The sequence below is a fragment of the Trachypithecus francoisi genome, unplaced genomic scaffold, assembly GCF_009764315.1.
Source record: "Trachypithecus francoisi isolate TF-2019V2 unplaced genomic scaffold, Tfra_2.0 Lachesis_group0, whole genome shotgun sequence".
Taxonomy (NCBI): domain Eukaryota; kingdom Metazoa; phylum Chordata; class Mammalia; order Primates; family Cercopithecidae; genus Trachypithecus; species Trachypithecus francoisi.
In genome coordinates, this window is record NW_022681453.1 from 46,699,574 (window position 1) to 46,726,842 (window position 27,269).

Genomic DNA, 27,269 nt, shown 5'->3' on the forward strand with positions numbered 1-27,269 from the left:
GCAAAACATGTGATACTCTGGTGCCTTATCTACTAGGTGGTCAAGCTTGTGACTGCTGGCACCTTCGTGGACAGGACTAGGCTGCAAACTCACCAGGTAGGAAGGAGTTTCACATCTCTTGAGGCAGTCTCCTGGTGGGAGGGAGTTTTGTAAAATTGAGGCAGCCTCCCAGGGGGTGAGAGTTTCTTTCTGGAGCGCCTAAGCACATCGTTAGATGAACTTGCCCTGTAGGGAGTGTCTGGTGAAGGGGAGGTAAAAGGCTATATTTGCATTTCTAAAGGGCTAAGTAGGAAGTAGGGGACCAGGGGAATGAGAAAAAAAGAGAGAGAGAAAAATAATTAAACCATCTTAGAAAAATGGGGCTACTTGGTGACAGTAGCAATAATTATTTTAACTATGTTTGGGATTTTGTAATAAATTTTAGCTCTTCAGGAGTCTAGCCTCCCTTGTGATGTGTAAATCTGTTGTTTCACTGTTGTGCCCGAAGTCGCGAGACCCCAGTAAGTGACCACCAGAGTCCAGAGTCAAAGCCAAATAGCCGGGGTCGCTTTATTACGAGTTCGAACCCAGACCTCTCCGCTTTATACAATGGCAGGTAAAGAGAGAGGCCCCGGCTGCTGTTTTAGGGTTTCTTTTATAGCGAGGTACAAACAAGTCACAGAGAAACAGTAGTTACAAGCTTATTACTGGTTAACATTTAAAGTTGAACATTGGGCAGTTTCTGGCTGGTCCCCGCCTTTTTCCGCAACCTCAAACGGCTAGGGGTTTTCCAGATAAGTTGTTTGTGTAAGCCGGGGAGGGGGGGTGGTCACATGCATGTATGTTGCAACCTCAGACGGCTAGGGGTTTTCTAGATAAGTTGTTTGTGTAAGCCCCGGGGGGTGGTCACATGCATGTATGTTTAGAATTTTTCCCTTAGGGGCTTTCTATCTCATTCCCCCCTTTTAGTTGTGTCTTCAAGAGCCAATCTTGGGTCTTATATGTTTGTTTCAATTGTTTTATTGATGATGGGTTGATATTGTGTTCTAAGGACCATTAACTGGACAGTGTTGATTCTATCTTGGACAAAGTTTATTATTCTGTTTAGTATGCATGGCCCTATGGTGAGGAGGAGGAGTAGGCTTAGCAATGGTCCTGCTAGGGGCATTAAGAGGGAGTACATGGAGGAGCTCCACCAACTATCAGCTGCGGAATTGAATTTTTCTTTTTGTAGTTCTAGGCTGAGTTTGTGTAGCTGTTGGACCCGCGTCTCTACTAACCCAGATTCATTTATGTAAAAACAGCAGTCTTCTTTGAGAAAAAGGCAAGTGCCCCCTTTTTCGGCAGTAAGCAGGTCTAGGGCGCGCCGATTTTGCAAAGTAACTTGGGCGAGGGAGGTCAGTTGCCTTTGTAATGAGGCTAGGGATTCGGCTGAAGCTTCCATTGCTATGGAGAATTGTTGGGAGAGCTTAGCAGTAGTAACGAGAGCGTGGCCTAGGGCTCCTCCTGCTAACCCTGCCGCTATTATGGATGTGGTGAGTGAGACACCGGCTACTAAGGGAAGAAATACAGCCCTTTTTGTCCTGAAGGAAGGCACGTAGTCTCCTTCTAGATATTCAGCAGGGGTTCGCAGGGTTAGTTGAGGAACTATTGTAACAGGGAGACATAGGAGGCTCTTAGTGGCCTGAACAGTGAGATTTTGAACCAGATCCTTGGCTGGAAGTTGTTAGGGAATTATTGAAGGGGGCTGGGAGCGGGACGGCTGTTGGGGTGGCTGTCCTAGGGTAGCGCAAAAGAAACATGCAGAGAGGTTTCCCAGACTGGTGGCGTTCGCCAGAAGTAACCCCTCCCTCAGCAGAGATAACCAGGAGAAAGGGCGGGAGGAGGTTAAAGTGGAGAGTTGTTTGTTTAGTTCTGTTTCCTGTTTCTGAATGTTAGCGTGGAGGGTGGTTTGGATCTGAACAAGTGAGCGCCATAGATAGAGGCGGCTGCTAGGCCACTTTGTCCCAGATGTCATGTACATGGCCCCCTTCTGTTGGGAGGTCCAACGGGAGTCCCAGGGATCCCAGATAACCCATGTGTAGCCTGTGGCAGTTTTAAAAAATTATGGGAATTCCACACTTGGCTCGAGAGGGTTTCTGAGGCCGTGAGAGTCTTGACAGTGTGGATTTTATATGAGCTATAGGGGCAACCGACGCTTTGTTCAACCCATGTGTTTTTATAATAGGGGATTTGTTGGTCAAAGAGAAAGCAAATAGCTGGGGTGACTTTTCCCGGTTGTGCCTGGAAATCAGTAAAATTAACATAGATAGGAGAGCTACAACCTTGAGGGGGGCAATCAGCTGTGGCCAGAAGATGGCCTTGTACCTGTGTCTGAGCGTAGTTGATCCAATTCTCTGTCAGGAAAAAACGCCAGGCAAACGGAGATGAAGCCTGCTGTGCTTGGATTTCCCAGCTGAAGGCCCGCAAAAGCAAGAGTGTCACAAAGGAGATGGACACCATAATTACGGTTGTTGACGGCGCAGGGTGAGTTTTAAAGGATTGTCTTTAGTCCGGTCAATTGTCCAGGCTGCGGTTTTCTCTGTGGAGGGCCCGACGGAGTCTGAGAGGGGGTCCACTGGCTTGGCGTGGGTGTAGTGGATCCAGGCAGCGATTCCTTCTACCTTGAGTGCTGTTGGCATGGTTAGGATCACCTGGAACGGCCCTTTCCACCTTGGTTCTAAGGTTTCTTGTCGGTGTCGCTTGACGAGAACCCAGTCTCCTGGCCGGATCTGGTGTGGACGGGTGGAGGTCCTGTTTTGTATAGTTCTCTTAGTCTAGGCCAGATTTCTTCATGAATTTTCTGTAAGGCTTGTAGGGAAAATAAGAGTTCAACACCATCATCGACATCAGATTTGATGAGATTGTCTTTTAGGTTAGGGACAATAGGGTGAGGTCTGCCATACATTATTTCATAAGGGGTGAGACCTAATCTGTAAGGGGAGTTTCTTGCCCTGAACAGGGAGTAGGGGAGAAGGACTACCCAGTTAGCGCCAGTCTCCATGGTCAATTTAGTTAGGGTCTCCTTTAATGTTCTGTTCATTCTTTCTACCTGTCCTGAGCTTTGGGGGCGATATGCACAATGTAATTTCCAATTTGCCCCGAGAATGGAAGCGGACCCTGACTTACCTTGGCGATGAAGGCCGGCCCGTTGTCTGACCCTATCATAGCTGGGAAGCCATACCTGGGCAAGATTTCTTCTAGGATTTTCTTGGCTACGACTTGGGCAGTTTCCTTTTTGGTTGGGAAGGCTTCTGTCCATCCTGAAAAAGTATCTACAAAAACTAGTAGGTATTTGTATCCATATTTTCCTGGTTTTATTTCAGTGAAGTCAATTTCCCAATAAGCCCCAGGTCTATTTCCTCTTTGTCTTTTTCCAGTGGTTTGGGGTTGGTTTCCTGCATTATTAAGTTGGCATACTACACAATTTTTAGTCACTTGTTCAACTTTTTTAGAAGCATCTCTGATTTTTAGTTTTGAGTGTCTTATTAAGTCCAATATTCGCCTTGAGCCTAAATGGGTACTATGATGGATTCGTTCTAGTACCCGTTGTCCTAATTTGTCTGGGAGAATAATGTTGTTTTTACAGTCTTTCCACCACTTGTCATGGATCTGAGCCATAGGGAGCTCGTTTATCCACTGGAGGTCACTCTCTGAGTACTCCAGGTTAGAGGGTAGCTCTGGGGGCCCCGGGTCAGGCAGCTGAAGGGCTAGGAGCTGTGAAGGGTTTGAGCCACATTTTTAGCAGTCTGATCAGCCAGGTTATTTCCCCGGGAGACCATGTCAGTTATTCTTTGGTGTCCTGGACAGTGGACAATCGCCAATTTTCTGGGTTCCCAGAGGGCAGCTAATAAGGCCAGGATTTCTTTTTTGTTTTTAATGTCTTTTCCTTCTGCCATGAGGAGCCCTCTTTCCCTATATATTGCACCATGTATGTGAGCGGTGGCAAAGGCATATCGGCTGCCAGTATATACCGTTAGTTTTTGGTTTTTCCCCAATTTTAAGGCCTGAGTCAATGCCACCAGTTCAGCCTTTTGGGCCGACGTTCCTGGGGGCAAGGGTTCTGCCCAAATGACTTTGGTTTCTGAGGTTACCGCTGCTCCCGTGTACCTTTGTCCTTGGTAGACGAAACTGCTTCCATCGGTGAACCAGACGAGGTCAGCGTCTGGCAGTGGCCGGTCCTGTAGGTCTTCTCTGACTCCGTGTACCTGGGCCAATATCTCGGAGCAGTCGTGGAGTGAGCTCTCCAAGTCCGGATTTGGCAGTAGGGACGCGGGGTTTAGGGCCGTTGAGGGCATGAAAGTTATTCTGAGGGGATTTAGTAGCAGTCCCTGGTAGTGGGTGAGCCGGGCATTGCTAAGCCACCGATCAGGTGGCTGTCTGAGTACGCCTTCAATGGCATGTGGGGTAGTGACCTGCAATTCTTGGCCCATGGTCAGTTTATCAGCGTCTTTGACCATTAAGGCAGTGGCCGCGATTACCCGGAGGCAAGGAGGCCACCCAGCAGCCACTGAGTCCAGTTTCTTCGACAAATATGCAACCGGTCTCCGCCAAGGACCTAAATACTGAGTCAATACTGCTTTGGCTACACCCCGGCTTTCGTCCACGTATAGGTGGAATGGCTTGGAGACATCAGGGAGTCCCAGCGCAGGGGCTGATAGCAGAGCAGTTTTGATTTGTTGGAAAGCCAGCTCAGCCTCTTCTGTCCAATTAAAGGGCTGCTGCTCTTTTGTTGCCTGGTATAGTGGTTTAGCCAATTCAGCAAAGCCCGGTATCCAGAGTCTACAAAACCCTGCCGACCCCAAGAACTCTCTTACTTGTCGTGTTGATTGGGGTCTAGGGATACGTAGAACAGTCTCTTTTCGGGCATCCGTCAACCAGCGTTGCCCCCCTTTTAACAGGTATCCTAGGTGGGTTACCTCTGATTTGCAGATCTGAGCCTTCTTTGCCGAGGCTCGGTAGCCTAGATCTCCCAAAGCCTTTAGGAGGCTTTCGGTTCCTTGTAGGCAGGCCTCTGGGGATTCAGCTGCTATTAAAAGATCATCAACATACTGTAAAAGAGTGATCTCAGGGTGCTGTCGCCGGTACTCACCCAGATCTTCGTGGAGGGCCTCGTCGAACAGAGTTGGGGAGTTTTTGAATCCCTGTGGTAGCCTGGTCCATGTTAGCTGGCCATTTATGCCCCTCTCGGGATCTGTCCATTCGAATGCAAAAAGTTCCTGACTCTTAGGGGCTAAAGGCAGGCTGAAAAAGGCATCTTTTAAATCCAGGACGGTGTACCACTGTTTTTCAGGGCTTAAGGTGCTTAAGAGGGTGTATGGGTTTGGCACAGTGTGGTGAATGTCCATGACTCTTTTGTTGACTTCTCTTAGGTCTTGTACTGGCCTATAATCTTTACTGTTAGGTTTATGTACCGGCAGCAACGGGGTGTTCCATGCTGAGTGGCAGGCGCGTAGAACTCCCTGATCTAGGAGCCGGCAGATGTGTGGTGTAATACCTTCTCTGGCTTCTAGGGGCATCGGGTACTGCAGTACCTGAACAGGATCCGTCCCAGGTTTAACTTCAACAAATATGGCAGGACGGTGTTTTGCCAGTCCCAAACCTCCTGTTTCTGCCCAGGCCTCTGGGAAGCGCTGTAGCCAGGGGCCGATATTCTGGTCAGGAGGTGCCAGTTCCTGATGGAGTCTATACTCATTTGCTAGGGCAATTGTGAGGACAGATATTGGCTTGTCTTAAGAATCGGTTACTTTGGGGCCCCCCGGTTGGAAATGGATTTGGGCTCCCATTTTTGTCAGCAGATCTCTCCCTAATAGAGGACAAGGGCTCTCGGGAATAACCAGGAAGGAGTGGGTTACCTCTCCCGTTCCCAGACTTACAGTTCTTTGAGTTGTCCAAGGGTATCTTTTAACTCCTGTGGCCCCTTGTACCCAGGATAAGTTATTAGATAATTTCCCGTAAGGCTTGACCAAGACTGAATGCTGTGCCCCGGTATCGACCAGAAACTGAACCAGGGACCCCTCCACTTGTAGAGTTACCCTAGGTTCGGGGAGGGGGTCTGAACCCCGTCTTCCCTAGTCATCTTGGGTTACTAATATTGATGAGGCCTTGGGCTGCCATTGTTCTTGCCCCAGTTGGCGCTGTTTTTTCTTGGGGCAATCTTTTACCCAGTGACCCGTTTCCTTGCAGTATGCACATTGATCTTTCTTTAAGTTGTGTCTAGGAGTACGCTTGGGTTGGGTGCCCTCTGACTGTAACTGTTCTTTCTGAACTACTGTGGCTAAGACTGGTCATTTTTTCAGTGGCCCTAATCTGTCTCTCTTTTGGGAGATCTCTATTATTGTATACTTTTTGGGCGATTCGGAGGAGGTCCTGGACTTGTTTTCCCTCTAGATCTTCTAATTTTTGGAGTTTCTTTTTAATGTCCGGACTGGCCTGATTTACAAAAGACATGACAACAGCTGCCTGGTTTTCGGGTGCCTCCAGGTCCATGGGGGTAAACTGTCTAAAGGCTTCCATCAATCTTTCTAGATAGGTAGCTGGGCTTTCTGTTTTTCCCTGTAACATGGAATATACCTTGGCCAAATTGGTGGGCTTGCGAGCAGCAACCCGGAGACCCGCCATTAGAGTCTGGCGATAAACGAGTAGCCTTCCCCTACCTTCTGCCATGTTGTAGTCCCATGCAGGTCTGGTCAAGGGAAAGGCAGCATTAATGAGGTCAGAGTTGGCGGTAGGTTGGCCGTCATCTCCTGGAACCAGTTTTCTGGCCTCTACCTGTATTCTTTCTCGTTCCTCTGTTGTGAACAAAATTCTGAGGAGTTGTTGACAATCATCCCAGGTTGGTTGATGGGTAAACATAACTGTCTAAAAGAGCTGTTAAATCTTTAGGGTTATCAGAAAACCGAGCATTCTGGGTTTTCCAGTTGTACAGGTCACTAGTGGAGAATGGCCAGTACTGGAGTCTAGGGTTGCCCGTGTTATCGGGGGTCCTATTTCCCTCAGGGGGAGAGCCACAGTGGAATCAGGGGGGCGCGAGCTTATTTCCCGTTGAGCGTGTCCGCGCGTCCGCCCCGCCGGCACCCCAGAGTTACTTTCACTTTCGACGGCCCCGGCTGCAGCAGCAACTGCTGCTTCCCGCTCTTCGAGGTCCCCTGGGGGGGCTGGGGGCTGAGGGCCAGGAGGGGGATGATAAGGCGGGGGTTCTAAAAGCAGGGGATCCTGACTGTCTTCTAACACAGGGGGTGGGGGAGCGGACGGTGTTTTTGGCCTACGGGGGTGTTCTGTCGACTGTACGACCAGGCCTACATGGCTCTGGCATCAGCACAAAAGGAGTTAGCCAAGGGGGTGGGTTTTCCATAAGGTCTTGCCACACCAGGATGTAAGGGATCTGATCAGGATGTCCTGACCGCCCCGGCAGGAAAATTTTTGATTTTACCTTAATGATAATGGGGAGACAGAAGGTCCCCTCAGCTGACCACCCTACACCGAAGGTGGGCCATTCCGAGCGGCAGAAAGTTACCAATTTCCCTTTTCTGAGTTCTATGCTAAGGTCATGGCCCCTTGCCTTAACATCTTTAAAGTTATTTATAAGAATGGAGAGTGGAGTACTCTGGCTATTACCCATGGTAGTAGAATCCTAGAGATAGAGAAAAGAGAGACAGAGAAAAGAGTAAAACCAGAAGTATTGTACTCTTTTTTTTTTTTCCTGCCAAGTAGGTCCTGAAAAATGAAAGTAAGTTAAGTAATTAACATAAGAATAGGCGCCAGCGCATCTCGGGTTTAGCTCCCGATCAGAACCAGATGAGCTAATAAATACAGAGCCCCAGACGGGTGCTGGGGGACGTCTCCCACCGGCCCCTGGTGGCTGTCTTATAGCTTGTCCGCCAAGACTATGCCGACCACCGATACAGACCCCGCGGGATTTTTCCAGACGACACAGAGACTACAGACAACACAGAGACTCAAGCCGGTCAACTTACCGAATCTGCTCACAGCGACGACCCGTTGACCTGGGGTTTGGTGGGCTTAGGGGAATCCCAGACGAGCCCCCAAATGTTGTGCCCAAAGTCGCGAGACCCCAGTAAGTGACCACCAGAGTCCAGAGTCAAAGCCAAATAGCCGGGGTCACTTTATTACGAGTTCGAACCCAGACCTCTCCACTTTATACAATGGCAGGTAAAGAGAGAGGCCCCGGCTGCTGTTTTAGGGTTTCTTTTATAGCGAGGTACAAACAAGTCACAGAGAAACAGTAGTTACAAGCTTATTATTGGTTAACATTTAAAGTTGAACATTCGGCAGTTTCTGGCTGGTTCCCACCTTTTTCGCAACCTCAAACGGCTGGGGGTTTTCCAGATAAGTTGTTTGTGTAAGCCCGGGGGGTGGTCACATGCATGTATGTTGCAACCTCAGACGGCTAGGGGTTTTCTAGATAAGTTGTTTGTGTAAGCCCGGGGGGTGGTCACATGCATGTATGTTTAGAATTTTTCCCTTAGGGGCTTTCTCTCGCATCACTTTCAGGCTTTCAACTTTCAAACATGTTTTCTAGAACTGATCTTGTATAAAAGAGAGTAGAAGCCTCTTAAAGCCCTTTGAGTTGTTTTTTTTTTTTAATTACACATAATTTTAAGTGAGCTACTTTATTCTTGATCTAACAATAATAAAGATGATTTAAAATTTAACAAAACAGTTTGTCACTTTTTTGTGTATTTTGTTTGTTTGTTGAAAGGAAATGATCACTGCATAATTTCTTTCTCTGCAGAAGGGGAGAAGTGGTTTTCTAAGTTGTATTCTAAACGGATTTATTTCTAAGGAAGTGTTCCAGTGTGACTTAAAGGCAAGCAAGGATATGCTGTCTCCCTCTACAGCAGTTAGGCTTCCTGCTGAACTGCTCAGGAAAATAATAGGTCTCCATTTTGGGATAATCCTCCTCTTCTGGGTGATAGGGTGAAGTTGGCAGCTTTTGTCATGTGTTACTAAAGCCCCCCCAAAAGAAAAGATCAGCATTTTTAAAGGTCCTGTGTCCCCAGACTGGTTTTGATTTATAGGACTGAGAATGTCAACTCTTCAGTGGCTGCAACCCAGAGCCTCATATGAAGAAAGAGAGATTCAGTTTATCTCATGAGTCCAGATTTGTTCCTATCCTCTGTGGATCCAAAATCTCCAAATGACAGTGAGGGAAAAACTGCTTCTCTCTGCTCTAGGTAATTTACTGTGTTGTGAATTGGATGACCTCTTTTCATGTAGGGAAAATTAAAGTCCTGTGTCACGTCTTTATTTTTACTACTTGCTCCTTTATCATCTTTGACTTTTCTCTGTTACCATCAATAATTTAAAAAGGGCCCACAGGTAGGTCAGGACTAACCTATTCTAAGCCAAGAACAGATGTACATTTTCAATTCTTTGTATCTTACTCCATCACTATTCGTAAGTATTAGGAGGAGCTCAAAGTTCAATATCACCCTAATAGCTACAAGTCAGTCAGTAGTCTAAATTGAGGAAACCAAGATGAGATGGACCATAAAGGAAACTTTGAAATCTCATCCAGAAACAAACATGAAAATAAAGCTATTAAAGCTGCGTTGTTGTCTGAGGTAATACCCGACGTTTGACATCTCATGCCAAGAAAATTAAGGACATGGACACACACAAAGAGTGAGTTTGGAGCCGAAGTTTAATAGGCAAAAGAAAGAGAAAGGAGAACAGCTCCCTCTCTTGCAAGAGAGAGGAACGTCCAAATGGGACTTCCAGCTTGTGTTGGAGAACACCGGATTTTATAGACAGGCTTGAGGAGGCGGTATCTGATTTACACAGGGCCCAAAGACCAGGTGTGACGTTTACATAACTCGTGGGGAAGCTGGCTGGCCCACCCTAATATTATGCAAATGAGGTCTTTGCCTGGCCAGCACCACCATGTTGTCTACTTCTTGCTGTACACGTGGCTGGCAAAGAGAAGGGAAGATGGAGCCACTATTTTAAGCATGCCTAGTCCCAGGTAGTCTTTTCCTTTTGGCACAGCTGCCAGCATTCACCCATGAAAGCTTCAAGCTTGCTTGTCTATGTCTGCAGCTCGATTTTACAAGCTGCTCTTTGTTAGAAAAGAAAATGATTTGGGGGCTGCTTTTCATTAAAAGGAAAACCTTACCGAGGACTCCCGTACCCTCACTATCTGCCTAAATAATTTCTTCTTAACTCCTGTATCACTATCCTTGGACTGGGTTTAGGTACTATATTCATATTTTAAAAAGAATGTAATATTAGTGGGAAAACTATTTTTCTAAGTTGGTAGAGGATCCAAATTGAAAGGAAGAAAATATCTAAGTATTTATATTGAGTTGCATTTCAAAATTTCCTTGAGCTAGCCAAATTTGTACCCCACGGCCAAATGCTAGCTTTATGGCTTATTTCTGGCTTATAAAAATCCCATAAAACATTGGCCGGGTGTGGTGGCTCACTCCTGGAGTTCGAGCACTTTGGGAGGCTGAGGCCCTCAGATCACTTGAGGTCAGAAGTTTGAGACCAGCCTGGCCTACATGGTGAAACCCCATCTCTACTAAAAATACAAAATATTAGCTAGACGTGGGGGTGCACACCTAGCTACCAGGGAGGCTGACGCAAGAGAATCACATGTACCCGGGAGGTGGAGGTTGCAGTGAGCCGAGATCATGCCACTACACTCCAGCCTGGGTGACACAGCAAGACTCTGTCAAAAAAAAAAAAAAAAAAATCCCATAAAACACATTAAAAGCAACAGGTCAAACTGTATACTTAGCCTTTGTATGCAGAAAGATATAGCCAAAATTATGTGATACAGCTGTGTATGAAGAAATATCAGGTACTTTTTTTTCATATTCAGAACTGTGTGGTTTTTCTTGCGTTACAGATAGCATTCATCAGTCTTCTACCAAAAAGTTCTGTCGAGGCAGTTATCACAGAATCATCTTCAGAATCCATTCCCTCCATTCTACTTTTACTACCACTATCACGTGAACAAGTTCAGTAATTTCTTGGAAAGACTGCACTCTTCCTGTTGTAAGGGCTGAAAAGACAATTTCTAATATCTTAAATTATTGGCTTATATGACTGAGGCATCCAAGGTGTTGACTTCCACCATGGACAGAAATGGGCTCAAAAATGTCATAAGGTCTCTGCTTCTCTTTCTCTCTCTCTGTTTCTCTTGGGCTCTGTTTGTCTTTGCTTGGCTTCCTTAAGGCATGCTTTCTCTATATGGAAGGCAAAATAATTGCCAACAATTCTAGATTCCCATCTTCCAAATTTAACAATCCCAGCAGAAAGAGATTGTTTTCTCAACGAGCTCATGGTTTTGATGGCATGGTTCTACACCAGTCACTACAGACAAAAGAATAGGGTCTCCTGACTGATCAGCTCTGGGTCCCTGCCCATCTTTATACCTAGATAGTTTGTAAAACAGCTTTCCCATTGAAAACAGTAATGCTCATTTTACTGTGCACTTATGGAAATGTGTATGTTATCGTGTAGAACACACTGGCATTATTTCTAGATATAAAATTATCAAAAGTAAGGATTTGTTATGAGCTTCTTGAGAACAGAAACAATAATTTCACATCACTAAAAAATAGCACAAAGCCTAATATATAGGAGGTATTTAGTAAAGAACTATGAATAAATGAGTTCAATATATCATCTCCCTTCTGTGTCTATTTGGTGTCACCCATATGCTTTGTGAGGCATCATAATGTGTTGAAGGACTTCAGAGTGGCAGAACTACTCAGCAGTTGTCTTGGCCTTAACAGAATCCTTTGTAATTGCTTGAAACAATGGGTCCAGGAAGGCACAGAGCTTCACTTAATGGAACATGTGACTAACCCTGGTCTATTCATGACATATGAATAGACTGTCTCACTGACATATGCCCAAGTACCTGTCCTGCCTGGTGCATTTTACATGTCAGGCATCATTCTAAGCACTGCACATATTTACAACAGCTCTATGAGATATATATGGTTACTTTTATTATCCCATTTTTACAAACAAGGAAACTGAGTTACAGAGAGATTGACTTTCCCAAAGTCACACAACTCCTAAGCAGTAGAAGCATGATTTGAGCCTAGACAGTTTAGTTCCAGGGTTTATGTTCTTAGTTACTACACTGTATTGCTTATATAAAGAAGTGGTTGAGTTTCTCAAAAGAATAGTTTATCAAACCTCACATTACCCCCACATTTGGATAATAGTAAGAATAAGTGGTCACAGCAATATGATGTGATTTAATGAAGTCTACTGACAATTACCCCTTCTACAAATATGATCTCCCTCACTGTCCTTCTCTCATCTGGAGTTCTAAAAGAGTTAGGCTCTTACCTCTTCACAAATAACAATGGGAGAGTTAAGACCCTAAACCAATATCAGGCACTGAAATCTTTAAAATTAATAATAAAACAGTTTATAAAATTATTTTGTAATTTCACAAGGCCCATAGGAAATTGGACAGGGAAACTCTGAGGACAAGGAGCAAAGAGAGCCTTGTACTAAGACTGTTAAAAGCTAGCTGGGTTTTATGCAGTGCAGATACCAAAAGTAGGAAGCAGGGATGGAAATGATGGTGGGGAAAACATTTGAAGAGTGTGGAGCACTTTAAGTTACGAAATTTTCACCTATCTTATCTCATTATAGAAGAAGGGATTTTAAAAACTGAATTAGACTAGCAGTTCTCAACTGGGGTGATTTTGACCCCCAGGGTATCTTTGACAATCTCTGGAGACATTTTTGATTGTCATGACTTGGGGAAGGGTTAGACCTATGGGAGTCCAGTGGGCACAGGCCAAGGATGCTGCCCATTATCCCCACTAGGACAAATAATTGTTCAGTCCAAAATGTCGTCAGTGCCAAGGTTGGGAAACTGTCTCAGAGCTTGCATAAGTAACTTGGCAATGCGATATACTTGACAAGTTTCAGAGTCAAGGCTAGAATCCAAGTCATCTGATGACAAATCCTTTACTTGTTTCTGTATTCATTTCCTTCAGCATGTCAGAGTTTGATACAGGCGATGGCTTCAGGTTTTTGGAATGGTCATGATACTATTTTTAATGGTATAAGTTATTAGTAGGTGTTTTTGCTTTTAAGGAGTCATCTCACCCCTTAGAATATTTAATATGCTCCAAGCCAGTGTTACCTCATGGAAGATAAGCCCATACATAAAACACAAATGTCACCTTACATATTTAATTCTCATATGCCAGCATTTCACAATTTCTAGCAAATTATTTTATAAATGGAATGTGACTAACTCCTTTAAAGCTATTTTTGTTATTATTGAGGTAATTAAGATTTGTTCATCACTCTGTTTTTGTCAATGCATCTGCTCCTTGGCAAATGAGGTATCAGATGGTCTTTATTGAGCAACTGTTATATGCGTATCTGTGATGTGAATGAGCAAAAGGCCTTCTTGTCTGTGTCTTTTTTTTAGCCAGAGTTTTGATTTAGCTTATGCTAAATTATTTTTTTAATTGTAGCTTTGAGACATTTTATTATAAGAAGTTGGTAGTCATCTATGTAAACTAATAAAAACTTAAAATTCATCATACATTTACTTATTTTTTTTACCTTGATCTTCTAGTAAATGTTTAGCTTCATAAATTTTGGCTGCTATGTAAGAACATTCTCCTGTATCTGAGTGATGTGATTTAAGAGCGTAATTTGTTTATGAGCATCTCTTGTTCTTTCTTTATTGGCAGGAAGACTTGTACCTCTGCTTCTTATTTTGTCACGTTGGGTTCAGACATCTCTGTAATAGCCATCATTGAGGGCAGATTTCAGTAGACTTTGAAAAACTTGTTTTACCTGAGGCTCCATATGCTTCCTGGTTTGCAAAATATAATGACCCGCAAATCCTTCAACAGCAATGGTTAGGCCTAACAGTTACCATCTCACTGGCCATGGCTCCAGCTCGGCTCCCTGGCCTCCACTAGGAGTATGGGTCACCCCAGCCCAAAGGCCAAGGCCTCCAATGCCAGGCCTCTACCAGAAAGCAACATAGGCACCGCCAGCAGGTACAAACTGCCCAACCACAGGTGCCCTCGTGCGCTGTCTGCATCTTGTACCTTGATTTGGGATGACTCAGTTAATTTGCATATTGATTTCAAATTGTCAGAAATAACAGTCAAAATACAAAAATAAGGCTGATTTAATTACTATGTTAAAAGAAAATATATTAAAATGATGTTGTCCAATGTTTCCTATACATACAAATGACCAAATAAGAGAACACATTTTTTTCTTTTTTTTTCTTTTTTTTTTTTTTTTTTTTTGAGATAGGTTCTCACTCTGTCTCCTAGGATGGAGTGTAGTGGTGCCATCTTGGCTCACTGCAACCTCCACCTCCTAGATTCAAGCCATCCTCCCACCTCAGCCCACCAAGTAGTTGGGACTATAAGCACAAGCCAGCACACCTGGCTAACTGTTATATTTTTTGTAGAGATAGGGTTTTGCCATGTTGTCCAGGCTGGTCTCAAACTCCTGAGCTCAAGTGATCCTCCTGCCTCAGCCCCCCAAAGTGCTAGAATTACAGGCGTGAGCCACCACACCCAGCCTAGCAAACACAATTTTAAAGATGAAAGAGAACCACTGCCTAGTAAATATCAGGAAACATCTAGGGATCTTACTGACCCTATCTTACCTAATTCTTGCTATCAGTCTATAAGATGGACATTGTTAGTTCTATTTCATAGAAGAGGAAGTAAAAACTGAGAAAGTTAAGTAAGTTGCCTTTAGTGGTACAGCTAGAAACGACAGCACTGGAATGTGAACTCCCACCCCTCTGATTCCAAAATTCTTTGTAGAGTTCTTCTGCCTTCATACCCTCTCGTCAGATTGAGTCATAGATCTGGACCGGGTCTTCGGGAAGACTGTAGCTTCTCCATCCATAAAAGCCTTCACAAAAGTATATGCAGCATTTGTAACCCAGTGCATTTACATCTTCACCTGTGTTTTTAAACTACTTACTCAAAAGTTCTATGAAGTGAGATCCCATCCTAGACCCCTTGTTTCAGAGATTTGAAAGGACTCTGTTGAGTCTAGCACTGGTGCCCAAGTAGTTCAACCACTCTGAATTCATACAACATATTATCGATTTTTCCAGAAGGTTATTTATGTATTCATGTATTCACTCAGCCACTTAAGAAATATTTCTAGTATCTACTACATGCTATCCTGTGTACTAGACCCAGGAGGTTCAGTCGTAAGACGAACAGCATCCATGCCCTCAGAGATGCTACCATTCCATGTGATAAGACAACTAACAAGCAAGCAAACAAAATTTCCAGATTGAATTTAGTGGGAAGAAATAAAGTGGCTCCAGGAAAACAGGGAGACAGGGAGACCCACTGTAAACAGTGAATTGGGAAAGATCTATAAGGAAAAACTGCCTCTACGCTGAGATCCTGAAGGTGAGAAGGTGACAGCTATGTCCAGATACACGGAAGTGTGTTCAAAGCTGGCAGAACAGCAAATGCAAAGGCCCTGAAGTGGGAAGGATTTCTAATACTCTAGCAATATGCAGAAGGCCAGTGTGACTAGAGTTCACTGAAGAGTAGAGAGATTAGAACAAAATAGTAAGCAAGAGAGGCTTTTTAAAAAGCTAGATCCATTAGGCTTTATAAAAAGGCTGCAGCAGGAAAATTTTTCAGAATGCAATGGCAGAGCCAAGGATATAGCTTTCAGCCAGGAGAGTGATATAATCTGATTTAAATTTTAAAAGATCATCTGGCCACTGACTGAAGAATGGATCTGACGGACAAGAGTAGAAATAGGCAGACCAATTAGGAGGCTATTTTGATGGACTAGGTGAGAAGGAGGGAGTGGAAGAGATGGAAAGATGTAGGCAGATTTGAAATAAAAGAGAAATTTAACAAACATTTACCTTGAATGAGCTATCTGTGTACATTTTTTATTTCTCTGACAAGCCTCTAAGCCAAGCTGTCTGTCTTACTCATCTTTGTATTTTCCTACTTCTCTTCTGGTAGTCACGTTGAAAACAGAGTTCTTTAAAATTCTTCCTCTTCCAGATTTTGCATCTGTCAACAAAAACATTTTCTTCCCTGCAGAAAGTATATGTTTGTCCCTAACTGTGGGGCCTGAGGTTTGCCATCCACATTTGCTATTCTGCCAAAGTCACAATGAGTTGTGGAATATTTTAATTTTTTTTAAGTTCAGTTTTTGCATCTCATTAAAAATGTATTGGCTGACATATTTCAGAAATAAATATGTTTACTAATACCTCATTTAATTTAAGGCTCTCATTTAGAAAAAAACACTTTCAATGAAAAGACTTAAATTGATTTATCAAGGGAGTTTTTTCTTATTCCTCATTAGCAGTTATAAGACTAATGGTGATCTACCATAAGCCTTCCCTTTGCCTTTCGTGGTTAGAGCTACCAAATAGAAACTGTCACAACCTATTGAATATTTATAATGGTTATTCCAACTGGCTGTTGAGACCATTTTAGCAAGAAAAGAATTAAAAACTCTAAACAAGTCACATATATCAATTATGTTTATGTATATGTAGACAAATACCCTAAATAAAGATGAGGCTGTCAAATAATGTAGCAATGATTTATGGTTTGAACAATCACAGAATAACAGAAAAAAATGGCAATAAGTCATATGAGATAAATTTCACCATTTTTGGTTCATTTACTTTGATTTCAGAATTACCGTTTCTGAAGATGGAAACCTCAGAATCATCAACGTTACTAAATCAGATGCTGGGAGTTATACCTGTATAGCCACTAACCATTTCGGAACTGCTAGCAGTACTGGAAACTTGGTAGTGAAAGGTAATGGCTAACCCAAAGAATTCAAATATTAATATATGTGTCCTCATGTCTAATAATGTAATCTATAGAAGTGACATCATTCATATTAATATATACAGATATCACTGTATTGCTAAATTAATTCATTACAGCAAACATGATATGATTAATAATTCTTAGAAAACTGCTGGTAATGAATATGACTGAAAGACTATCTTATTTCAGAATCATCCAATACAATTTTGAGAATTATAGCCATTGTATCTATTATAGTATTGTAACTAATGTTATCTTCAATCCTTTAAGTAAATTTCTTTCAAATCTCTATAGATTTGAAATTCATGTCTAGGAACACTATTCCAACAAATTAAAAACTCAAGACTCATGTACTATTTTTAGCAAACGTTGCTTAAACAATGACATTGGTAATTTTTAAGATAGCTGTCCCGTTTATTCAGAGATATGGATATGGCTTATTATACTAATAAACGGCTTTGATCGCCTCTGTGCTTTGCCTTAGTCACTCAGCGAACCTTGTCAGTTTTAAGGAAATAAAATTCCCATATACCATAGCCTGGGTGATTTATAATTTTTGCAGCAGAAAGTCCTTTATGCTGTTAGCAAAGCACACGAGTGAAACTATTTCAATATTAGCTTCATGGCACAGGCTGGAAGTGCTAAGTAACCACTGAAAAGGAGAAAATCTTAATTTACATTTCATTTGCATTTCTTTCACTTTATATATTGCCCTGTCATAGGATTTTTGAGTTGAAGGGAACTTGGCAATGATTTGACTGAAGAAGATGAGGCTCAGGTTGGTGGTTCTCTCAAGGTCACGAGTAGCTGAAGGAGACCTGAACCCAGATCCTGATTCTGAGTTCTTCTTGGTTCTTTATGCTGCACCAGGAATTTTTTTTACCCATTCTTCCTGTTTCTGAGTAATTTATACAGATGAGTCATATCATATTATTTCCTTCTTGCCCATTTGTAGCTCCCTTTGTGAGGATAGATGATGGCAAATACAAATACCAAAAAAATTGCCTTTAATTTAAAGAAGAAAACTACAGATTACCTAATTGTGTATTTTAGGGTCTTTCAAAGTTGGAAATGTAATACTCTTTCGGGAAGTCTTTTTATCATTAACATACTTGACTATGCAGATAGAAAATTGGAAGTCCAAGAGTTAGAACTAAATATTTGTTTAGATTGATTCCAACTATTTCAGTTTATTAATTACTTCCTCAGAGCACTAGCATCAGTGTATGACTGACTGCTTGTTCACTCTGTTTCATGGGCAAAGGGAAAAGAGGTTAGATAATATTTGTAAAGCACAGTTCTAGCTAGAGGTCTTTGCTAATGTATGACTGTTTTGGCTAAAGGAAGCTTAGTAATCATTTAGAATCAAGAGAGAACTCAATGTTTCAGAGCTGATTAGACACAGAGCTAGGATCTCTTATAGATTATTTGTGAGTTATGGGGATAAAAGAGAATATTAGGTTGACATCTTAAATCATAGTTAAAAGGCAGGGATTCAAGTCAGAGTGAGCTGGGTTTGAATCTCATTTCTACCACTTACTAGCTCTTAGACAAGACAATTAGCCTGTGTGGGGATAATAGCAGTGCCAATCTCATGGAGTTGCTTTGATAACTGTGAAACTTCATGTTAAGTGATTAGTGTGGTGCCTGGCACCTAGGAAATATTAATAGTTGTTTTGTTTATAAACATATTTTCATAAAATGAGGTTGCTTTGATGACTGTGGCAATCCATGCTAAGCGATTAACAGGGTATCTGGCACCTAAGAAATATTAGTATTCGTTTTGTTGTTTATATATTTTTAAATGGATATGCATGTATTCTAAATCATGTTGAAATGAACATTTATGACGTTTCCACCCAAATAGAATAATTAGCAAAGAGAAGTGAGCCTCGTATTGTTAAAAGTAGGGTATTTTCACAGGTAGGAACAAGGTATGTTCTGTATTTTATTATCATCCTTCTTATAAGTATTGACTTCCTTGGCTCTCCCAAGAGTTGGCAGAAAGGAGAGGCCTCTATTTCCCATCAGAGTTCATATCCCAGTGATACCACAAGCCCCAGGACAAAACCATTCCCAGTGAACTGTGCAGTTCCCTGCTGCTCATCTTACACTGAATCATGGTGCAAAGCCTACAGATATATCAGGGATGAAATATGTTATGGTTGCCTCATTTTTGTGTGGTTATAAATATTGCTAAAATAGTAACTTCTATCTATTCTAACAAACAAAATAATTTATTTCTTGCCTTCTAGTAAAATGCAAACAGCTATTCACCCAAGTAAGTGTAGGATATAGTTTTAGGCAGTTTACAGTTACAATTTTTTTAAATTTTGGTAACTATTTGTTTCTTTCAAGGTAGAAAGAAAGAAACTATTTGTTTCTTTCAACAATTTCCAGAAGCGGTTTAGTGGATTTATAGATGCAGAATTAGTATGTCCTGCCTATGCTAGCCACATGATTTGCTGAAACAGGCACAACACTTTAAAAACTGAAATTTCCTAATAGGTGAGAGAAAGAGGAAGGACTGAGGCAGGAAGAGCCTGACCCAGCACGAAAAGAGGAAGGCAGGGATGTGTAGGTATGGTTAAGGGATGATGTGCCCAGGTAGCCTGATTGACAGGTAGAATTCATGTGTTTCCAAGCAGAGTTATTTCTGGTAGTGGCTACTGGTTCTGAGCTGCAGTTAGTTTCTCCACAGAGGTCCTCTGATTCTTATATTCTTCTTCTAGGTGAGGTGGGGGAAAAAAGCTTTATCTGGCCAATATGTTCACGGAGGTTAACAATTCTGTTACTTTAGATAAGGTCAGAAGAGATGTGGGACATCATTTATCTCCCAGTGTGGTTGGTTCTGACTCCCATTAGCATTAATGGGAAGTATGTGTGTCTGCAGAGGGAACATCCACACTGCTAGGTCTCCGAGAAGGACATGAACATAAACTGAGAAATATAATTTTAAAATCTGCCCCATAAAGCGCGATATAGGCAGAGAAAACCATTCTGAACTCCACATGAACTGTGCAGAGTCCTGAATCCCACATCAAAATGCTTGAGCCCTACACCTTTAATGCAAATGTTAACAGCTTAGCCCAAAATATGACTGAGCACTGTATTTTAATTCAATTTTGAGATCTACAAAGGGACTAATTTATCAGAGAAGATGTTCTCTAACCTTAAAATGTGCTTGTATTCATTCCGATTTCCTCATGTGTCTGGGATTAAAACACCGTGAAGGTCAGGCATCAGAACACATATTTTCTAACCTTTTTACAATAGTTCTATCATTAACCATGATTTTTAAATCCAATTCTCTTTTTCCCTACCCTTGCCCCCATGTTTTGGAGAGAGGCAGAAGATAGTGTCAAACACAGGGTCAGCAAGTAGGGGAGGACAGGGAGGCGACGCGTCTATTCCACCAGATACAAGAGGTTTAGAATAAACCTCTGACAAGCAATCATCACATGGCTAAATATTCAGATTCTGCATGAGCAGGCTTCCAAACTGCAGAATTCTGACAGGTGCCCAGGGGGCTCTTGATTATCATCCCATCATCTGAATTCCTAAATTTTACTGATTTTATTTGTCAGGCTAGTTATAATATACTTGGGATTTGGTTTGCTGTTTCATTTTAAGCAAGAACAGTTAGTTCTTAAGTCAAACCCTCAAATCCTAACAGAAAGCATAATGTTTAACCTTTAAACAAAAATGTGCTTTTGTGATCTTTGACATCATTAAGAACTATATGGAGGGCAGGGTACATTTATATGCAATATTGTACTTAGTAAATCATGTTTATCTGTACAGCAGAGTTAAAGGGGTGGTGGTGGGTGGGGATTTTGCATGACACAGTGCCTCTGCCATACAGGTTTCATATGACGGATATTTTTAAGTAGCAGGCCTAGAGAAGAGCAACTTAGAGTATTTGTTTGGATGCAGTTCAACAAGATAACTATTTTAATAGCAACCCTCACTCCTGCTGATCATCTCCAGGACTCAAAATGTAGGGCATGAAGCTGTGGATGCTGTTACCATAGTCATCTTGCTGAACTACATCCAAACTGACCTTGAGCAATTTTGCAACTGGTAGTTCCAGACTATACTTTGGGAAACACTGTCCTACACCAAAGAACTTTGTACATGCATGCCACCTAGCAAGTGAAAGTTCACCAGAGTACACGTTAGAAATGCAGATCTCCTGGGCCTCACTCCTACCCTAACAAATCTAACTCTCTAGGGAGGAGGCCTGGAAAAACTAACATTTAAAATAGATACCCTAATTGATCCTTATACACATCAGAGTTTGAGAACATTGTATTTTCAGGGGTTTCAAACTATGCCCTATGGGCCAAATCCATACCTGTTTTGTATACCCCAGGGGCTAAACTAAGCATAGTTTTCACATGTTAGCTGGTTGAGAAAAAAACCAAAAGAACAATAATATTTTTGGGTGTGAAACTTTTATGAAATTCATCTTGTATTTTTAGTAGACACGAGGTTTCATCGTGTTGGTCAAGGCTGGTTTCAAACTCCTGACCTCAGATGATCTGCCCATCTCGGTCTCTCGAAGTGCTGGAATTACAGGTGTGAGCCACTGCACCCCCCACCCTGGAGACTGTGTAATATATAAGTACCTATATAATATCTTAAACTTTGCCACTTCTGCAAAACCTTAATTATTTACTATTAAGTCCTTCACAGAAAAAAAAAAAATACTTATCCTTTCTTTGATAACTTTTTCTCTTCCTCAGATCTTCAAAATTCTGTCCAAGGTATAGTCTGGCCAAGCTATACACAACTTTTCTTTTACCCCTGCTGATCTTGCATGCTGGAAATTTCCACATGTCCTTGAGTCAGATTATTAGCTGGAATTGGTAGGGAGTTTTCTTTCCCAGGACCTTAGTGTCACCCCAGTATCCAAAGGGTTGACTTTAGAACTTGGATACAAGTTGAAAATCCAGAGGAGAGGTGATAAATCATTGATTGAGAGGGAGGAGGAAAATTACTTGGCAGACACTGGAACAATTATTCAATTTGATTCTCCAGCATGTGGGGAGGATTCACACAGCTGGAACCAGAATAGTAAACTAAGAAGACCATAAGGTAAGAAGCACATCACCTGGTGTTTTTTTAAAAAGACTACTCACTTCGTAAACCTCCCACCGTCACCAGCCTAAATCAGCTGAACTGTTCCACCTTTACCTCATAATTCTCAGACTGCATGTTCTTTCTCTAATAGCATTGTTTTAATTTTGAAATTGACTATATAAAGTTTTACCCTAATTTCGTCTGAATTTTTTTTTTTTTTTTTTTTTTTTTTTTTTTGAGACGGAGTCTCGCTCTGTCGCCCAGGCTGGAGTGCAGTGGCCGGATCTCAGCTCACTGCAAGCTCCGCCTCCCGGGTTTACGCCATTCTCCTGCCTCAGCCTCCCAAGTAGGTGGGACTACAGGCGCCCACCACCTCGCCCGGCTAGTTTTTTGTATTTTTTAGTAGAGACGGGGTTTCACCATGTTAGCCAGGATGGTCTCGATCTCCTGACCTGGTGATCCGCCCATCTCGGCCTCCCAAAGTGCTGGGATTACAGGCTTGAGCCACCGCGCCCGGCTATTTCGTCTGAATTTTAAAAGAGTTCTTTTGGCTTTTCTGTTTATTTAAATGTCTAAATTCAGTGCGTAGAATTACTTTTATAATAAGAAAAAATAAATTTATATTTTAAATAGCTTTAATAGAAAAGAAGTCTTTAGTAGCAATTAACTAAGATCACATATACACCTAACAAGAAATTATTTTGTATTTTCGTTCTTCAGCCCTGCAAACCAAAGATGTTCCTGTGGTTTACTGAACATTTAATGGATTCCTTTATTGTCAGAAAGAGTGCTCATTGTTCATCCCATAGGAAGTTTATTTATGTCTAAATGAACAGATTTCTTCATATACATATATATTCTTACCAGCACCAAAGAGTATCTACAGCATTACTATTGCACACTATATAAAATTCTTCTTCTGTTTTAACCGTAGGGCATTGAGAAATATCAACCATTCCATGCATAGCATAATAGATGCAATAAAGCAGAGTCTTTTCAGTTGGAATTTTTTGCAAATGAGTTTGAAGCAGCCCACATCTTCTATGTAAAATTGTTCAAGGCTTTATCCAGATTTGACAGGAGATCAATCAGAAATCAGTAACGTACAATGACAGCTGGCTGCTAACACACAATAAAAGCTTTTAACATTGGTCCCTTATAACTGAATACACTTCAACCGAATTAGATGTCTTCCACTGGAACCAATTATTTCTAGGTGATAATTAAGGGTATTTCTAATAGGATTAACACAAATTCTGACCCCAGGCACCTAGAGTAGGAAGGAAAAGTTTGTCATTAGAAGTGCCAAATGGTAATCATGGTAGGTCCCTCAGTAGAAGAACGTCTGGCCAGAACATTTCAATACTAGATCCTGTTAGATCTGACATCTGTCACACTGATGGTAGGGCAATCTGAAAAGAAGGGTAGGTAATTGTGCCTCTTGTTCTTCCTGTGTTCACAAAGCATGACATAACCTGGAAATCTGATGAAACAGGGCGTGATTATTTCCTCTGACATTCTTATGGACATGTGTGAGAGCCACATAGATTGAGAAAATAACGTGCCTTTGGCAATATCAATCATGAATAGAATGATTCCCCTTTTGTCCAAATCTCTCTGTAAAAACCTTCTCTCTTTCTGTAATGCTGATTGCATACCATGCCAGTCTGCCCTGACTCCAGCCTGCTCATTACTTCTCCATCCTTGGTCTAGAGAGGGAAGATATAATTCCTTAACTGTTACATTTCTCTATGCCAACTCTGTCCTTTCATAGCAAAGCCTCTATGCTGAAGACAGGCCTCACATTTTTGCTTTTGGCATAAAAGACACTCTGTGGGTCAAGAAGCTTGTGCAGTAACATCACCTCATTAATAATCAGGGAAAGGCAATGTAAGCATCAGTATGGTGTGATTTTTTTTACATATGAGATTGGCAAAAGAGAAACATCTAACGGTACCTTTTGTTGGTGACTATGTGAGGAAAACGGTACTCACACACTCTGAGTAGGGATAGAAATTGGAATAGATGCGGTGGAGAGCAAGTAAAGTTGAGAAAGTGCAATCTCCATGGCCCAGCAATTCCATTTCTGGGCATTTAACCTAGTGGGATTCACATATGTTCCGAGGCAGACTTGCAAAGATGTTCCTTATGGTGGTGTTTGTAATGAAAAAAAAATAAAATAAAATAAGGAAATTAAAGAATAATACATATGGTATCATTTTATTTAATATATTGTATGATTAAATATAAAATTAGTAATATAAAATAATATCTTATAATGTTTGCATACAGAATACACATGCGGCATAAGCAGTAACTCAGTATTTTGGGGGAGGATGCCTGGAGTGAGATTATGTGAAAGGACTTGAGCTGTGTTGGTAATATCTTTTTGGGTAAATTTTTAATATATATTCATGGCGGGAAAAAGGCTGGAGGTACATGAAAATGTGTTAAAGCCTGCTAATTCTAGAAGAGGGAATATGAGCACATATTGGTAAATTTTTGTTGTAGTTTTATATGTAAAATATTTCAAATTAAAAAGAATACCTCAGGTCAGAATCCTACATGGTCAGATATTGCAGGCAAAGCCATCCAGACAGGAGGTCTGTTTTTTCAGTTCTCTCTCAGCTATTGTAGAAGAGATACCTTTTACCTGGTGATATTTAACCCATTCCATACAAATAATTTCTTTCTTTTAAGGAAAAAAACTCTCCTATAAAATGAATTAATGAATTCTTTTGTAATGAATACTTACTAATCAGAATAAACAAAACAAACAAAAAAGGCAAACAGAATATGACTCTTTGGCTTCATTAAATGTGAAGCACATAATTAATTTCTTTTCCAACAATTCAAAGAGACTTATGTTATACTGATTCAGTTTAATTGAACTTATTACCACAAGAAGATAATAAGAAGTATATTGAAGATATCCATCTGGCTTGCATTGAAAACCTCACATGTTTCATTCTTCATGGCTGTCATAGACCATACTAATTGCCTCATTTCAGCTGTTTTGCAATCACTGTGATTTAGTTATTAATGCGATAAGATTCTCACTCAAGAGGAAGTTGATATTAAAAAGCATAGATCTCTCATCTACCTCTGCTACCACTTCTGAACACAACCTCAGCATTATTAAAGTTATATATTTTTGAAATACATAAATAAAAATCTTTTTCTCATGCATATCTTTTTAAAGTACATCTGTCATCTTACTTCGGTCATCTTGCCATAGAGCTATTCCTTTACTAAAGGAAAGAAGTGGTTTACTTAACGTAGGCTTTTCAGTTCATTAAATGTTTAAAGCTCAATGTAGGTTGTTTTCAAACTATGGAGTCTTTAAAAATAATTTCCATAGCTTAAATGGAGTTTAAGTGGCTAATTGTGTAATAAATAAAGAGAAAAGAAAGATTAGGCACTTTTACCTTCCGTTTCTAAATATCTGAACTTCCTGTGGTTTGAGAATGATGCTTTGTCATGTAGACTGGTTTTATGTGCACATGATCTCTCAGAAGAGGAGCTTGTGGTGTGTCTATGTGTATGTTTTAAATTATCTGTCTCCTTGGATGTTAGAGGTGGTCCCATGGGGGGAGACAACAGTTGGTCCCAAGTCTGAAAGGGAAAGCTTGGTCTCTTATAAACCTTGATTCAGAAAGAAGATGTGTCAGAATAATTCATGAGTGAATCTCACCTTCCTTTTTTGGCATTTGTTTTCTGTGCCAGAGGCAGGAGGAGTATTACTCTCAAAGAGGCAGCCCCACCAAATCATGATTGAATTTCTTTGGCTGTCACAGGCAATTAAATTTAAGAAAACTGCCCAAAAGACTTTAGGCCTTTAGGTTAAATACAGAATCTGACCAAGATGAAAGCAAGTTAATTAACATTTTCATCATCTCTCTCTGATTTACTGTAGAAGATCCATTTCTAAAAGGTTAAAATGGTTGTCTCTTTTATGTATCCATTTGAGGAGTCAAAAGGAGGTTATGGGAGAGGAAATGTAAGCAGAACATTTAGAGTAAGAGTGGCTTTTTGCATGGCCTTCTAGCAGGTCTATAATCAGTGTGCAAAAGTGCAAGATGTAATTAACTGAAGATTAGCAACATTGCTTTGAAGATTTCCCAAACTGGAAACCATACCAGCTGTCATCTTAGTAACTATTTCCCCTTTTCTCTCTCTTCAAAAGTAGAACTGCTTGTAAATGTAAGTAAAGCTTGGATTCTGCCTAGAAGAGGAGGATCCAAAGGGTCAAATCAGAACTGCCTTCTCCTCCATGTATACTTTCATAAGCCTGCGTCTCTCCTGATAGAACATGTATCTGCCTCCATTGGCTTTGTCCACAGCATAGGTAGAACACCTGGTCACTGTGCAATTTGTACCAACACTTCTTCATGTGAAAGACAAAGGAAATTAAATTATAATGACAGAATAGTCGATGAAGGGACACTCTGATGCAGTCCAAATATGAGGGAATAGTCAAAAGGTACAAAAGACAAAACCATCTCCTCCCTCTAGGCCATTGTGAGCCATAGGAGTTTTTAAATAAATGCATATTCCTGGACCCTACCTCTGACCTGCAGAACCAGAATCTCCAGGGATGAGACCCAGGAATTTTCATTTTCAACAAGTTCTTCAGGGAATGCCTACACTCAACAAAGCCTACAAACTTAGGAGCTCAACCTTTAGGAGTCGATACGGATAAACAAAGACACAGAGCTGTGTTCAGAGTACAGAAGGAACACAAAGGGAGGCGTAACTAAGAGGTAAAGGTGATAATCGAACAGCGAATTGAAATATGAATAAGAGTCTGCCAGATATTTTAAAATGTCAAGATAATCCCAGGAAAAGAAATTTATCTAATGATCCCAATATATGAAGGGTCCTAGCATATTCAGGGAAAATACAGCGGAAAAGTGAGGGGAACACACCCATAGCTGAGGCACTATTGCTTATATTTCAGGACCTGTGGAGAATAGGCAAATATTTTGATTCCCTTTTTAATGGAAATAATACAGATTGCACAAACTGTAGCTAAGTGACATGACACCAACTTCAGTGGAAATTTTGCTTCTTCTAAGAGACTTTAAAATGAAAAATAGTTATCACCAGCATATGATTTTTTTTAAAATTATGTTTTAATCATATTATTTGTAGAATTATTAGGGAAAAGATAATCTCGTCATTCAGAGAGATCCAAATATTTTTTATGTTTTCTTCTAGAATTACATCGAAGCTGAATTCAATCTGTATCTACATCTGTATCTTAACTGTGTATGAATCTGTCCTCAGTTCTGTAAATAAATATCCTTATCACAAAAAGATCATACTGTATACACTGTT

General features: G+C 41.2%; 1 protein-coding gene across 4 annotated transcripts in view; it reads left to right on the forward strand.

Moving 5' to 3' along the window:
* Positions 1-27,269, forward strand: part of CNTN4 (contactin 4) — a 1,029,443-nt gene that overhangs the window by 937,711 nt on the left and 64,463 nt on the right. For all 4 annotated transcript variants that reach the window (XM_033210483.1, XM_033210481.1, XM_033210482.1 and 1 more), the window contains one exon: positions 16,702-16,829. In XM_033210483.1, the coding sequence (XP_033066374.1) occupies positions 16,702-16,829 (128 nt within the window). The remainder of the gene's footprint in view (positions 1-16,701; positions 16,830-27,269) is intronic.